The sequence below is a fragment of the Myotis davidii genome, unplaced genomic scaffold (genome assembly GCF_000327345.1).
Source record: "Myotis davidii unplaced genomic scaffold, ASM32734v1 scaffold135, whole genome shotgun sequence".
Lineage (NCBI taxonomy): Eukaryota > Metazoa > Chordata > Mammalia > Chiroptera > Vespertilionidae > Myotis > Myotis davidii.
Window position 1 is genome coordinate 3120256 of NW_006289813.1, and position 16492 is coordinate 3136747.

Here is a 16492-nt window from a genome sequence, read left to right on the forward strand (position 1 = left end):
TGTCGATGAGAGTCACATTTATTGGTTGTCTCCCACAAACGCCCCGACCAAGGCCAGGGATTGAGCCTGCAACCAAGGTATGTGCTCTTGACTGGAATCGAACCTGGGACCCTTTAGTCTACACTCTGGGCCGACACTCTATCCACTGAACCTACTGGCTAGGGCAAGAGAGACTTTATGTGTGGGCTCAGTCCACAAACCTCAAGTGTAGGTTGTGCAACTACAATTTCTATGGTTACCCACCACTCAGAGTGCCTGTCGACACTTTATGCGCAGATCTGGAAAAAAAGAACAAGCAGATGGATAGTCAAATTCCAAAGAGCTTTAACACTAAGTCCTTAGTTTTAAATTATGCCAGAGAATATATACATATTGGTGTGTGTATTTTTGTTGCTGTTCTTTGGCAGATTTTAACTATTAGATGTGCACCTTAAGTGAAAAGAACACCATAGCTTTATTTCTTCTATGCACTTCAGTTTTCACATGCAGGTATGAAAGAAATGTGAGCTCATTCTCGTGGGTAATAAATGCAACTTTATTGTGTGCAGCTTTTTTCACACCAAGTATTAGTTTTTCCACGTGAAGTAAGTTAAGAGTTATGATAAAGTTATTGTTAAGGAGAAACACTGGGCAATAGAAAAAGCTGAAGAGAGTTTTTGTCTGAAACTGGGAAACAGAACAGTCTGGGGAAAATATATAGAAAAGTACCACAGGTTGCTAAGAACATAAAAAACAGCTTTGGGGACGAGAGGTGGTGACATTGACTGAGTGGGGAGTGAAAAGGGCCAGGCAATTGTCTCCAAAGGGAGGGTAGGATTTCATGTGGATGTTTAAGGTATTTGCTTGGCACCCATAACCTCGGGGTTTTCTTCTGTGTCTCTAAAGCTGTCGACTTCTTCTGCTGTCTATAATTTTATTATGCAGCATAATATATATATATTTTTTACTTAGCACAAAGTCCATTTTGACTAGACAATAAAAAGGTTCTAATTTTGTGGCTGGCCAGTGAAGTCAGACCTCAGGCACACAGTGGGAGCACCTGGAAGATTTAGGTAGTGTACACTCAAAGTTTGCTTTTTTCCTTTAAAAAGTTTTATTACCCTGTTGTGTTTTTCTTATTGAGTAGACTCCTAGAGGAAAAATAAGCTCTGTGAGTTTACTGGTCTGCTACAGAACTGGAATTCAGGCCCCCATTTTGCTGAAAGAGATCCCAAGAGTCTCTGAAAACAGACTCCTGAAGAGGCCCCTTCCTCAGTAAGTGGCTGAGTGTAAGCACACACCTGCCACCTGGGAGAGCTGCTCGAAGACGCTCTGTCCGGAAGCCACTCTACTGCGGTCCTCTCCTGCGTCAGCTTCTATCTCTAAAGAGCCACTTGGGGCAGGTGGACCAGCCACTTTGGGTGAGGTGGGCAGTAAATGAGGCAGAGGCCCCACCACTTACTAGAAACGTGATACGGGGAACGTTTCCTTGCTTCAGTGTTTTCACTGGCTATGGAGCCAAAAGACTGACAATCTTGTACCCCGACGTGAAAATGAACTCTAATACCAGCTCCCCAGATCCTCTAAACAAGGTACAAAAATTTGCAATCTACACCAGGCTAGAGTTCATAACTGTTCGGTATTTTCTGACTGGGCTTTGGACAGAAAAGACAAACCCAAATAGAGGAACACAATTTAAGTGTGGCAGAAAGTTGGGATCACGAGGCCTGAAATACAGAGATAAATGCATTACTGAGGCATGTTCCCCTGGCCCTGAGGTATGTAGGCAAAGAGGTCACACTTGACTGTGAGACAAAGAGTCAAAGTGGATGGGGGGCTCCAAGAAAATGTTCACCAGAGGAATGTGGTGATTCACTTATGTCCAGAAATCCCAAGTAAAGAGCTGCAAGACATAAGTAGGATCAAATTATAAAATGTATGTGATTCAATTTAAGAATTCTGAGCCCTCTTACATTGTATTATTTAGATTACAAGAGTAAAAAAAATCAAATTACATTCATATGAAACTTTTATAAAAAAAGAAATCAAATCTATTTTTATGAAATTTTATAGTACAATTGTTTTTGAATGGGTCTTTTCGTAGGTCACCGTATTTATAATTCCATTTACATCTGTGTAATTCTTCAAATGAAGGAACAAAAGGCAGTCAATAGAAATCTACATTTTCATTTGCAAAACTCCCTTCAGTTTCCAGGCCAGTAGCACACAAGGCGATGTTGACTTGTCCTCCAGACATGGACTGCTACCAGAGAGCCCAGTTCACGGAGCGTGCAGGCCTTTGCTCATTAGGAACGCTTTTTGGTTTGGCTCACGTTTCAAGAAATTCTGGAGCATGTCCATGCCGTCCAGAGATCCCCCGGGTTTCAGGATTAGGTTTCTGTATTTCATTCCAACCTAATAAAATAAAACATCATGCCTAACAATTCACCGTCATAATGATTTCGCAAACCTCTAGATACAAAAGAGAAAGGGGTAGGAGTGAGAAAAAAAAGGGGACTTTTAGCTCTACTCCGTCTGGACGGCAGCTCTGTGGTATTTATTTATTTTGGTAGCTAAGAGATCTGAAGCGCAGACCTCTGGTCTTCTACACTTCCCTTTATTACTGTCTTGTCTCCTTTGAGTCTCAGCAGCAAACTGACAATGTGAACAGGCAGACAAACAAAAAATAGCCAGGTGGACCCTGGCCGGGTGGCTCAGTTGGTTAGAGCATTGTCCCGATGCACCAAGGTTGGGGTTCGATCACACAAAAGAAAGCAATCAATGAATGCATAAACAAGTGGAACAATAAATTCACATCTCTCTCTTTGTCTTTCTCTGTCTCTTTAAGAATAAATAAAACATTTTAAAAATTGCCAGATGGAATGTATAACAGGTTCCTATTTATTACAGCCCCTCAAATGTGACTTCAAAAGGGTTAGCAAAGCCAAGTATTCAAGAAGGCCACAAGCAGAGTTCTGTGAGAGGGTGACACAGCTCCGGCCAACCGGCTTCTTCTCTGTTTTTCTGAGGGGCTCATAAATCACCCCTATTCCTGTGGGCAAGGAGGGGGTAGAACAAACTAATATTTCTCTCTCTCAAATCAATAAAATTTTTTAAAAAATTCATAAAATATTACATTTCCTATGCCTTTATGTACATAAACACATGAGCAGATCAAGTGAAAGAAAAGAACTGTAACTCAATATCCATGTTATTCAATATTTTCACTTCCTTCTAACTGTCCTTTTAGGGAAGCAAGGCAAGACAACTCAATGAAGCATAATTCTAAATAGAAACATTAAACAATAGTTCACAGAGTAACACTCTTAAATTTATATCCATTATATCATTTGATCTATAGGACCAAGAGTCTTTTTGAATACAAGAATAGCTAGACAATAATAATAATAAAGTTAATTAAAAAGGAATAGCTAAAACAATTTCCAGAGACAAAAGTGATCTAACTTTTGACTTACAACAATCATTCTGCTTGGTACAACAACCATGAGAGATAAGTCCAGTCAAACCATTAAGAAAAGAAAATATGGATAAATGAAATCTACCAACTAGATACAAAACTAGTATCCTAGGGGGCCATAAAATGAAAACTTTTGGGGTTATCTTTTGATTATAAACAGAAACCATCAGCTTTTTAATCATTTACAAGCTAACATCTAACTTTACAGTCTTGGGCCCTAATCAGGAATAAATAGTCAGTCACATAAAGTTATCTTCTCATAAACTCTAGGGCAATACTATCTAATGGAAATACAATGTGAGGCACATATATGCCTTTGAATTTTCTAATAATGACATCTTTTTAATTTTTTTAGAGAGAGAGGAAGGTAGAGGGAGAAGGAAGACATAGAAACACAGATCAGCTGCCTCCTGCACCTGTCCTACTGGAGATCGAGTTGCAACCCCCGACCTGTGCCCTGACCAGGAATCAAATCAACAACCTCTTGTTGCATGGATTGATGCTCAACTACTGAACCACACAGGCCAGTGATCACATTTTAAAAAGTTAAAAATATAGGTGAAATTAATTTTAGAAAAATATTTTATTTAAACCAGTATATCTACAATATTATTTCCACATATCTATATATATATAAAAGGCTAATATGCAAAGTGTCCCCTCGGGAGTTCAACCAGGAGTTTGATCACTTGCTATGATGTGCACTGACCACCAGGGGGTGGCGCAGAATGAAGGAAGGCCCCAGTCAGCAGCCAGAAGGCCCTAATCGGCCCGGATTGCTGGCCAGGCCTCGGGACCCTACCCACGCACGAATTTTGTGCACCAGGCCTCTAGTGTCAATATAAAATATTACTGAGATATTTTTTGTTTTAAGTCCTCAAAATCTAGTGTGTTTTTTACATTTATAGCACATCTCGATTCAGTTTGTCAGCAGCACTAGCCACATTTCCAGTGCTCAATAGTCTATGTGGCTATCAATCTAGAACCTAAAATGTGAGTGATTGTCATAGAATTTATTATTTCAAGAAGTAGCAGATCAGAGCTCTGGAGCCTAACCATACGTTACCTCCCCGCTTCCCTTCCATCTATTGCCTGATGTCTCTAAATTTGACTAGTTTTAAGTTAGGGAGGGGAAGAGAGGCAAGGAAAGACTACAATCTCTGGATTAGCAGTATCGGAAGAAGTTACAAAATGTGAGTTAGATTTATCTGCAGTCTAATAAAAATATTTTAATCCCTTTATTACAGAAAAATTTAAAAAATATACTAACAGCAGAGAAAACAGTATCATGAACCATCATGTGACTATTACCCAACCTCAATAATTTTAATATTTACCTGCAGAAATTTTTAATGCTCATGATTTAAGAATCTTTTATTTATTAGATATATTTCCTTGTACAAATATAGGAACTTTTGTGAAAATCTAAATAAAGTAAAAAAAGAAATTGCCCTAACTGTTAATATCTTACAAAGTATTCTCATGGTGCACAGAGAACTGCAGTTCAGGCGGTGAGAAAAGCTCTGAGCGAGCTGCATGGTGCTGTGAAGAGCAGCTCATCCTCCTCTGCGTGGTCCAATCACTGCAGAGCAGGGCACTGTTTAGTCTCACAATACGGGCTCAGTGCAGCTCTAGTCCTCCCTGCTCAGGGCTCCAAACAAGTTGATTCAATTTCCTGAATTACAGAGCAATGGCCTTTTAATAGTTGCATTTCCTTAGCAATGAAGTTTGGAGAAGAGTTTAAGAGTTGTCTTGGTAACAGATTAAAGAGAAAGAGAGAGAGAGAGAGAGAGAGAGAGAGAGAGAGAGAGAGAGAGAAAGGGAGGAAGGAAGGAAGGGGGGAGGAAAGAAAGAAGGAAGGAAAGGAGGAAGGAAGGAAAGGAAGGAAGGAAGGAAGGAAGGAAGGAAGGAAGGAGGACGTTAAGTGAATTTTTGCATTTTTGGAAGGTACCAGGCCCTCTGGGTGAGAGAACGTGGTCTGGGAGACACATGCCACAGGTGGAAGAAGTCTTTGCACTAAGTTGTTCTATTTTGCGTATGACAGTAAAGAAACTTCAACTGTGAGGAAAGTAGGAAGAGAAGCTCTAAGACAATCACTAATATTTTTCAGGCTAAAAAAATCCTTCAGGAGGGTCTGCATATAGTAAGAGCACCTAGTACCTATTTCATGAAGGAGAATCACCATCAGTCACCTCTCTGGTCTTTCATCCGGGAAGTGTATCTTCTGGCAAGTCCTCTCTAACAGGGGTGATTTCTAAAGCAGATCAGGAGTTTTGGAGTCAGGCCCAGGTTTGACTCTTGGCTTCACCCTCAGCTATGTGACCTTGGGCCTTGGTTTCCTTACCTGTAGAATGGGAAAATGCCTACCTCACACCGTTTATGGGGAATCGGAGATGATTTCAGTACATTGTCTACTCCCTACTTTAATACCTGGCATACAGTATTCAATAAACCTTAGTTGTCATCTATCCCTCCCCTTTCATTTCCTTCCCTCTGACACTGCCCTATGTTCAGTTTCTCATGTAAATTTCAGGGAAACAAATGCAGTCCTGGTTTGGTATTTCCATAAAATTACTTCTGTGTCCTACTACACCTGAAAAAAAAAGCACAACAGACTTCATCTCCACTATTAGTAAGAACTGTAATTCAGTAAGAATATTAAGTAGTAGAGACAAGGCACTCATTTTATCTAAGAATATGTACCTTTTATTTGAGGTGAGACTTTAAGAGCATTCATAACTACCTGAATGAAGGATGTCCACAATCTATGAGTAATGAGAATACTATATAAACGGGAAACAGATTGGGTCTCCTGCTACCTCTGGCATCTCTAAAGCAACACATACAAGCGCCCACTGCCTTCCAAGCCTCCTTCCCTCTCTTCCTCCTGCTCGTGATGATGGACTCTGGGGAGTGCAGCCAGAGTCGGCTCCTTCCTACACTGAGTAACAGGCATCCGGCAGAGCATCCACCCAGGGCAGGAAACGATGAGCCGGCACCTAACAGGCTCCCGGGCCTGCTTTAAAAGTGGACTTTGAAACCTTCCTTCTGCAGCCTGTTGGCAAGCTCCTTCCCAACAGTACACCCTTTGTTTTCTCTGAGGGCAGGGAGATTGTGGGTGGAAAAAGAATACCTCTGACAACAACAAAGAAGGAGAGAGAGGGTGAAAGATTGGTGCCGGTAGTCAGGGGGATAAAAACAGGAACAGTGGCAGGAATCGTCCCTTGACTAGAAGTGGCCTTCTGGAAACATTAAGCAAAGTTTCAATTTGTGAGGCTAGGAGGAGAGATCTTTATTTAAGGGGAGGGAGGAGATCAGGAGAAAAAAAGATACCCTGGGTAGCAGTATGTGTCAGGGGGATAGAGGAATGGAAGCAGATAGGCTAAGAACTACGGGTTAGATCCCAAGAGGTACCCATTCCTAACAGTACTAATTAAATGTAACAGGTTTGAAGCAGAGGACAAAAACACAGCTGAATAGAACCGTTTCGGTTACAAGGTAAGATAAAGAAATAGGGAATTAACAAGGCAGATTATTAGGGCTCTAAGAGAAACACAAAGGAGGGCTGTAAGAACACAAAGGAAGAAAAACTGCTTCTAGCTGTTTGGGATTCAAGACTTACAAGGTCTGGCCTTGTAAATATTCAAGAAGCAGGTTGGAAATCAATCCGATTCCCTTCCTTTGTGCTTTAAATCAGGCAAAATCTAACTCAGAAAAGGCTGAAGTGTAAGAAGAATCAGTTTTGGGTGGTAGATTAGGAGAGCTGAAGCAGAGGTTAATCCGCTGGTGGGGCCTGTCTGGAGAGGAAATTTCCTATTCTCCCTTAGCAACACATAACAGCAGATATTTAGCTTTGCAGCACACATTCTCCACCAGGTCGTTGTTTTTCATGTTTAACCAAGATTCTTCATGTTTCTGTGTCTGGTCTATTACTGGATGTAAGATCTAGCTGCTTCTTTAGGGCATTACGCAGTAAATATAATAGCTTCACTTATCTTGATTTTCTTGGTATTCCTTTCTGCAGTGATACCTGATTGCCATTTCTTCTTCATTGATGGGGAAAAAAAAGCTTAGCAATTTCTCTGAATGCAAAAGAGGAGGAAGATAATTCTAGTTTAACAATATAATTGCCTTTGAATCCACAATCTATGACTTCTTAGGAAAATTTCCCACAATGAAATTGTCTTATAAAAAGAAATGGCCCTAGTTAAAAGCCCTGTGTTTTCAACCCTATGATTAGCTGCTGGATTTTGAAACTACATCTGGTGACCTTACAGATATCCTTCAAGAGCTCTTAGAGCTGACTGGAAAAGTGTTCATCTCAAGCTCTTCCAATTATTTAAGAGACCAGTTGAAGAAGTAAAAGATATGTCTGATAATGAGACTTCTCCATTTTCCACTAGAAACAAAAACTTTAGATAACATTTAACAAACTAGTTAAACAGTTAAGATTTTCTATTTACTATCTATATTATAAAAGGTTGTGGCCCTAACGCCATAATGACCAACTAAAGACCGCCGCGGGTGGGCGGGGCTGCACAATTTTGCATGCTGTGCTTCTAGTGAAAAATATAAAAAACTAGAGAAGCCCTAACCGGTTTGGCTCAGTGGATAGAGAGTTGGCCTGCAGACTGAAAGGTCCCAGGTTCGATTCCGGTCAAGGGCATGTACCTTGGTTGTGGGCACATCCCCAGTGGGAGGTATGCAGGAGGCGGCTGATCGAAGTTTCTCTCTCATTGATGTTCCTAACTCTCTATCCCTCTCCTTCCCTCTTTGTAAAAAATCAATTAAATATATTTTTAAAAAAAACTAGAGCAAAAACACACAGAGATAGCAAACAGACAGAGTTTATCCTATCTAATAAAAGACAAACAGGGTAATTGACCATACCTTCACTACACTTTCCATTGGCTAATCAGGGTGATATGCAAATTAACTGCCAAGAAAGATGGCGGTTAATTTGCATACATAGGTGCAATGAAGCGAAAGGGGAAGGACGGAAGAACAGTGATTAGAGCTGGGTGGCCCTGCCCCCCACCCTGGATCGGAGAACCGGGGTGCCTTTGCCCGCTCCTAACCGGTGGGCTGCAGGCAAGGTGGCACCCCTGGGACCCAGGAGCCACCTTGCCTGCAGCCTGCGATCGTGAAGGCTTTGAGGGGGCTCCCGCCCCGGGCTACAAAGGCTTGGAGGCGGCTCTGGCCAGAACAGACACGGACAGAGATAGGGGGCTGGCCTGCTGCCTCCGCAGCTGAGCGCAGGCCCGGAGAGGAGACGGCGGGCCTGCCTCCCGCAGAAGCAGTGCAGGTCCCTTCCGCCTCCCATGGAATCTGCAGAGTCCCTCCATGCTCCAGCAGAAGTGGCGTGACTCCCTCCCACCTCCCACAGAATCAGTGCGGCTCCCTCCTGCCTCCAGTGGAAGCAGTGCAGCTCCGGTCGGTGCACTGCGGTTCCTGCCAGCTCCCGCGGAAGCAGTGGGCAGCCTACTGCGCAATATTGCGCAATGGGCCACTAGTTATAAATGGCCAGTTCTGACACTTTGATAGAAGCCCACAGAATAGAATGGAGATGTCTGTACCATAAAATACTCCATTGCTACCATCTGGTACTCAGGAGACTCCAGGTTTATATTGGAACCTTCCTATTGCTGGTTTCCCAGTGAGTGGTCCACTGTCTACAGTTCTGCTTGCTAAGAACTGCAAAGGTTCTCAGAGCCAACTAGGGGCTTTGCAGGATGGCAAGAGGTTACGGAGAGAAGGCCTGGAGGTGTTTTTTTGCTGATCCCAATGACCATGATCAATCAGGTCAACAAATCATGATAAACTTGGGGATCAAGTATTACCACTGACTGCTTGAAAGGCCAACCTGCTATCTCCTCAAAATCAAAATACATGCGGGGGAGGGCAAGGGCCTCGGGCAAATGAAGTCTGCATGATATATTCTGATTCCCATAAAAATTCTGTATCTTCATCACAACATCGTTGTGATACTAATGACCTAAGCTTTCTGTAGAACCCTATTACTTAATGGTAGATATTTGAATTTTGTAAATCAGGTGTTATTTTAGAGCAAACACTTATAAAAAATATACAAACAAAAAACAAAGCGAACTCAAACAAACAGTACACTACAGGAGGGAATAAAATGGCTATTTAAAAAGCTGTCCCATAAGAGAGTGTGAGAATGGGGTGCAAAGGGATTCTTATTGGACACTTGGAGTCACATTTACTAGGAAAGAAAAAAGAAGGGATTAAGTCCAGATTCACAGCATAAGACAAGGAATAATAGATAGCACTGTTGGATCCAAAATTTTAGTAAAACTAAAATTTGTTTTTAACATCACAAGGAAACAAGTCCAAGTGGCTGGGAATCTTGCTTTCTCCAAGTTCAGTGCAGCCCTTTTATTTAAATTAATAGTCTGGCTGCCTGCCAAGCTGTGAGGCTTGAGGACTGGAGGAAGTTTGGAAACATAAGGGCAGGATTGCTTCTGCTGGACTTGCACGTTCCTTGGGATCCACTGGGATCCTCACCCACTAAGAGCCAGTAGGAGGTCATAATTGTGCCTTTATATGTCTAGACCTATGTCTCTTTAAACATTGTCCTCTGATTTCTACAATAATCCATGTTCTTTGTAACAATAAGAGAAAGCTTCAGCCCAGCTGGTGTGGCTCAGTGGTTGAGCATGGACCTATGAACCAGGAGGTCATGGTTTGATTCCTAGTCAGGGCACGTGCGGGCTCAATCCCCAGTGTGGGGCATGCAGGATGTAGCCCGATCAATGATTCTCTCTCATCACTGATGTTTTGATCTCCCTTTCCCTCTACTTTCCTCTCTGAAGTCAATAAAAATATAGTTTTAAAAAAAGAAAAATCCAAATTTTTTCACTTCATATAATAGTTGCATTAAACATTACAGACACAAGAAAAAGCTTATTGAAATTTTTCCCTCATGCCCAAGTCCACTCTTCTGTTCAGAGGATGGAAAGACCACTTTGGTTTAGATCAGCGGTTCTCAACCTGTGAGTCGTGACCCCTTTGGGGCTCAAACGACCCTTTCACAGGGGTCGCCTAAGACCATTGGAAAACACATATTGACTATATAATTACATATTGTTTTTATGATTAATCACTATGCTTTATGTTCAATTTGTAACAATGAAAATACATCCTGCATATCAGATATTTACATTACGATTCATAACAGTAGCAACATTACAGTTATGAAGTAGCAACAAAACTAATTTTATGGTTGGGGGTCACCACAACATGAGGAACTGTAATAAAGGGTCTCGGCATTAGGAAGGTTGAGAACCACTGGTTTAGATGACCTAGAAGATTTCATAAGTTGAGTGGCCATTTGAGTAGGGCCTTTAAGAATGTTTTTTGAGAAGCATAGGTAAGGAAGGAATACATTTTAGGTGGAAGAAATAGAATGAATATATTTGTGAAGGGGGAAAGACCTACAGGAACTCAGGAGGTTCTGGGAAGGAAGGAATGCTAACCTCAGGGCTGTGAACAAAGAGAGGAATAACAAGAAGCAAGAAGTTACAAAAATCAAAAAGGTAGACAAGGGCCTTTAAGGTTGCCGATTGGGTCATCCTTGGTAACATTGGAGAGAGGATAACCTTCCAATTCAGTGGGTGGAGGCAAAAGCCTGGAAATAGAGGTTTGCAAAGACTGTTTCTTACACTAAGAAATTAGACTGTGTAGGAAAGAACACCTGAGATTATCAGAGCTAACACAATAGCCCCAGATTTTTTCCAAGATGGCAAACTAGGAAGGCTTAGTATTAGAGGCATCACTTCTGAGACAGGAGAACTCAACAGGGGAGTGGAGCAGGACTGCAGAGTGACAGTGGTGTCCAGTTCAGTCGGACAGCATGACTTTGTAGTTGGGCATGTTAATGGAGTCATACGATCTTCCCCAGAACACTCTGAACCCCAAGGGCACCATCTCTAAATGACTCGGTGGAGGAATCCAGGGCTGGGCACTGGCTGAAGGTCATGCTGAAGTCAGGATATTTATGAGAACAGCAGTCCACGGTTGACCACTGCCATTGTAAATGAGTTGGCCCAGGAATGAAGGAGACTTAAAGGGACCTCACAGCTTGGGTAGGGGAGGGTGGAAGATAGAGTGATTGGGAAGGCTCGTGTATCGAATGTAGGTACCCAGGGGGTGGGTTTTATTATTATCAGTATTTTTTGTGATGGTGGTGGTGGTGGTGGTGGGATGGGAGGGATAGTAATCTAAATTACATCAATGCATTCAGTGTGAACATGTAAGGCACTATGCAACCCAGAAACATTAAGTTTGAGGAACAAATCAGCTAGCCGAAATAGGCACAGAGAGTCTGCTGTTGGTAATTTGTTCTTCTAATTTCTGGATCAAACAGAATGAAAAAAATAAAAAAACACAGTGGAAAATGCATTAGCCCTAGAAAAAATCTGACAGCTGACTCTTCTGCAAGACTGGAGGCTGGGGGACTGTAACTCAGGAAGGTTTGGCTGGCAGCCACCTGGCAGTCAACTCGCTGTACACGGAAAGGAACAGCTCAGGTTAATGAAGCAGCTTAAATTACTTAAAGGCATTCAGGTTACAAACTATGCAGTAGGCGGGGTATGCCAGTCACAGAAAAAGGGTGTCTCCCACAGAAAATGTATAAGGAAAGTGTGTAGAGAATATCAAAACATAAATAGACCATTTATATGAGGAAGGAGTTTGGTTTTCTTTCCCAATCACCCGTAAAGCTAAAGCACTGTGTGGCACATGTCAAAACTAGCAGCTACAAATGTGCAAATGCACAAACAAAGCTTTCAACTTTAATTATGCAATATATTGGAATGTTAATAAGCAAGAAAATGCAGTAGGCTTTTTTTTCAAACATATAGAATTAGAGTTAATCACTTGTGTGCTGCAACTTGAAGTGTGATGATTTAAGAAGATGCAAGACTTTAAGTTAAAAGCTGTTACCAAATCTCTTACTCTAAAATCTAGGTGTAATTCGTATTTTACACTAGGAGTTAAAGGGGAGAAAGCAACTAAAATTAACAAAAAGAGAAAAGAATACAATACCTCTGGGTTCATTATTCCTTCTTTTTTAAAACAGCTGTAAAACATATCCATGGAAAATACTTCACTCCAAAGATATCCATAATATTGGCCATCATATCCCCCTGCTAAATGTCCAAAAGTAGCTGGCATGTTTGTGCCTTTAAGAAAAGATACATTTCAATCAATGTGATGGTAAATGTTAATTACCAGGTCAGGTTATCAGCTAGCTAAGGTTTCCTAGGGAGCCCTGCTGGGGGAGGAGAGATAGGATTTCACCTCCAATACACCCTGGGTTTCCTTGTGCCCTTGGTCAAGATGTTTACAAACTTCCCTCCAGGGATGGCTCAACCTCTGAGCTGGTTTCGGCCCTAAGCTCTGGAATGCTTAACAATAGTTTCAGAGGCTTTGTCCACACCCATCAGATAGCTCAGTGTTTCAGAATCCCTCAGTCCTTTCTTCTCCCTTAGACACACATGTATTTTACAAATACTCTAATATTAAGCCGATTCTTTGTCACATCTTTATATTTAAAATGTGTCAGAACAACACTTATTAGGTTCATAATTATTGAAAATGAACTCTTTACTTGAAAAGCTAAAAATGGTTTTTTTTTTTTTCTGTATAAAAAGGTTTTTAACAATTCCATTTACCTCTAGGGATACATTCGAAAGGATTTTGTTGAAGTGGCCTCAGGCACAAAGCTGCTGTAGGGTCAACTATAAACAGGTCACAGAAGGAAGTGAGGAGCTTAGACTCTACTGACTATTCTGAACTTTATCATCTCTACAACTATGACCGATTCATTTAAATAACAACTTATTGGTGGAAAAAAGTCTCCTTACTAACTACATATAAGTAGAACTACATGTTAGCTTTAAATATACATAATATAAGTGTAAACACATATGTGTGTGCAGCTATCCACCCACCCACATGAATCATCTAAGTATTAGGTCAGAGATCTAAGTCCAGCTGATCTCAGAGTCAGAAACAACGCAGAAGTCATGCTTCTCTCTAAAACTGCCCCCTCTCCCCACTCCCCCAGCTTCCTCCTGAAATCATTGGGAAGTCCTGGTGCACACAGGGAGGGAGGAGCCGGGTGGGTGCTGCCAAATGTGAATGGCTTTCTGCGCTCTGGGGTGGAGGCCAATTGCTCACGCCTGATTACACTAAAATGCTGCAAAAGCTGGAGCCACCTTTCCTTCAAGCACATTTGGAGCGGACAACTCATAATCTGAAAGTCCGAAAGTCATGGCCTGATGACAGAAATCAGAAACAAAATACATGAGGTAATCTGCCCGACAAACCCCTTCTTCCCTGGCAGCGTTGAGGAGCACATCCTGTGCGACACAGGAAAAATGAACTCAAGTCATAATAGAACTTCCGTACCTGGAGTGGCCGCAACACCTAAAATTTCTGTGCAGCATTTGGCGTATTCACTTGCAGCATCCAGCGATGTGTTGGTGTGGAGAGACTGATCAACTTTGCTCAAAACAATCTGGCGCAGGGTCAGAAGACCTAATAACATAAGAATGTTTGGGCATGTTTTGCAGAAGAGAACTGTGTGTTCTAATAGCACAAGATCATAGATTCAAAAGTGACTCCTGTAGTACTCATTACAAAATGGAAGCAAAACATCTCATTTAAGATGGAAATGTAGATGTATCTTTTTTCTTGGACATAATCCCAGGGCTCAGTATTGCAGTGTATTAAGTGGTCTTCCCACATTAGTGCTCTGGGGGTACTGTCATTATTAAAGGGGAAACAGTTCTATAGGAGATGCCAGCAATCCCCTATTAAGCAATTCTAACTTATTTTCCCTTTCTAAAATTACAAGTCATACCTGTGTTGACCAGTCTAGAAGCAACAAGATTTTCAAGCAGATCATCCATAATAGGTCTCCCATCTTGATAATGCTTTGACAGTCTCCGGAGGGAATCAATGTCCCACACCCAATTTTCAAGCATTTGTGATGGGACTTCTACAAAGTCAGTTTCCACATTTGTTCCACTAAACCGTGCAAAATCAGTCTAGAAAGTAAACATAGAGGTCTTTTTTTAAAAACAACAACAACAACAGGGATGAAAAACAAATAGGTGATGAATTACATATAAAGAAAATTCTCTAAAACTTAAGTCAGAATCAGAGTCAACTGCCCCTTTAAATGAAGGTTTAGAAAACCTTAAAATTAAATGAAAATAAAACACAGCAGCCAAGCAGCATAAAAAATATCCCCTAATACTCTATATTAAAATGATGTTTTATTTTTTTGAATCATAAACAAACATGGAACAATTATCCAGAAATCATAACTGGGAAAAAAAAAATCAGGATTTTTCTACTGATTTCTAAACTGATTTTTCTCTACTACTTAACTACTCAGGTTTTAATCAAAATCAATTAAAGAGTTAAATTACAACACTACAGACAGATACCCTTTGTGTATGTGTGATGTTTTATGTTCTAAACTTTAAGTGAGTGTGTCTAAGAAAACCATGTTTATAGAAAGTCTGAGTAGTACCTCTCAGATTAGGTAGAAGACGTTACCTTAAAATGAGAAGCCAGCTATTGCCCTGGCCAGGCATTTTTATTGCTTTTTATTGATTTCAGAGAGGAAGGGAGAGGGAGAGAGGGACAGAAACATCAATGATGAAAGAGAATCATTGATCAGCTGCCTCCTGCACACCCCCTCACTGGGTATTGAGCTCGAAACCCAGGCATGTGCCCTGGCTGGGAATCAAACCGTGACCTCCTGGTTCATAGGTCGATGCTCAACCACTGAACCACACTGGCAGGGCAATAAAAAACTTTTAAAACAAATTTAAAAAATAAAATGAGATGTCACTTCAGTGGGAGTTAGGCTGTATATTAGTTGGCAAGAGGGGTGAGATAAATGCAGCTAACGAAAGGAGAAACAAAGAATATATTCAGAAGTTAAAGCACTCTTCTGTGAATAAAAAAGGGGTACTATCATAAATCAGTGACTGAACGTAACCTCACAGAGTGATTCCTAACTGGGCAGGTCAAGGTGGGTAGCCATGCCCCAGGCCTGTAACTTCCCTAGTAAAAGGTTCTCTTTGCCTTACGCAAGCCCTGTCCATTGTTTTTGTGTATCTAGGTCAGTGATGGCGAACCTTTTGAGCTTGGTGTGTCAGCATTTTGAAAAACCCTAACTTAACTCTGGTGCTGTGTCACATATAGAAATTTTTTGATATTTGCAACCATAGTAAAACAAAGATTGATATTTTTGATATTTATTTTATATATTTAAATGCCACTTAATAAAGAAAAATCAACCAAAAAAATGAGTTCTTATGTCACCTCTGACACGCGTGTCATAGGTCGCCATCACCGATCTAGGTTAATGCACATTTGTAATGTCTCTTTTTCAGACCTCTCTGAAAACCACCACCAGGAGAGCACCCGATTTTTAACCACTCTGTAATCCAATCATAGAGATTTCCCACCCACAGGTAATCTCCCTTAATTCCCTCAATCCCAAACATAAGAACTTCAGAACTGTCATTTGCAGGCAGCATTTGAGGCCTTGCTTTCTGGCATGTCTTCAGTTTGGCTCAAATGAACTCAGAAAAATTCTCTCCAGGTTGGGATGTTTCTTACATTGACACCTCGTAAAAATAAAAGTACTTCTAAGCTCTGGCTAAGAGTTAAAATAAAGGTTTCTGTTGTTGTTTTTAGGGAAAGTTTAGTAAATTGTTGAACTGGATATCAGAAAAGTTCCTGAGCGGAGAGCTGGAACTTGACTAGAACAGGCTGGTTTTAACCTTCACACCACCCAAAGAACTTGTGTAAAACTGCCACGGGCAGCGGAGTTTTAGCATTTTCCCAGCTGGGTCACTGGGGTTATCCTTCTGTTGTCTTTCCCTGCAACTCTATCTGATAGGCTTCCCTCTTCACAAACTTTAGATCCCATCTTCACTCCCTGACTCCACCATCCCCGCGGCTCTACAGGGAAGGGAAAGGAAG

At 41.3% G+C, this 16492-nt stretch overlaps 1 protein-coding gene across 4 annotated transcripts in view; it reads right to left on the minus strand.

The window, feature by feature from the left end:
• Positions 1–514: 514 nt before the first annotated feature.
• NLN (neurolysin) overlaps positions 515–16492 on the minus strand; it is a 51183-nt gene continuing 35205 nt past the window's right edge. The window contains exons 9-12 of one of the 4 annotated variants that reach the window (XM_015563056.1): positions 14349–14535; positions 13895–14023; positions 12527–12663; positions 515–2394 (exon numbers count right to left, since the gene is read on the minus strand). In XM_015563056.1, the coding sequence (XP_015418542.1) occupies positions 2260–2394; positions 12527–12663; positions 13895–14023; positions 14349–14535 (588 nt within the window). In that variant the 3' untranslated portion in view covers positions 515–2259. Of the gene's footprint in view, positions 2452–4919; positions 5133–12526; positions 12664–13121; positions 13222–13894; positions 14024–14348; positions 14536–16492 lie in introns of those variants that run through there. The other 3 variants (XM_015563058.1, XM_015563057.1, XM_015563059.1) reach the window with 3 other exon arrangements.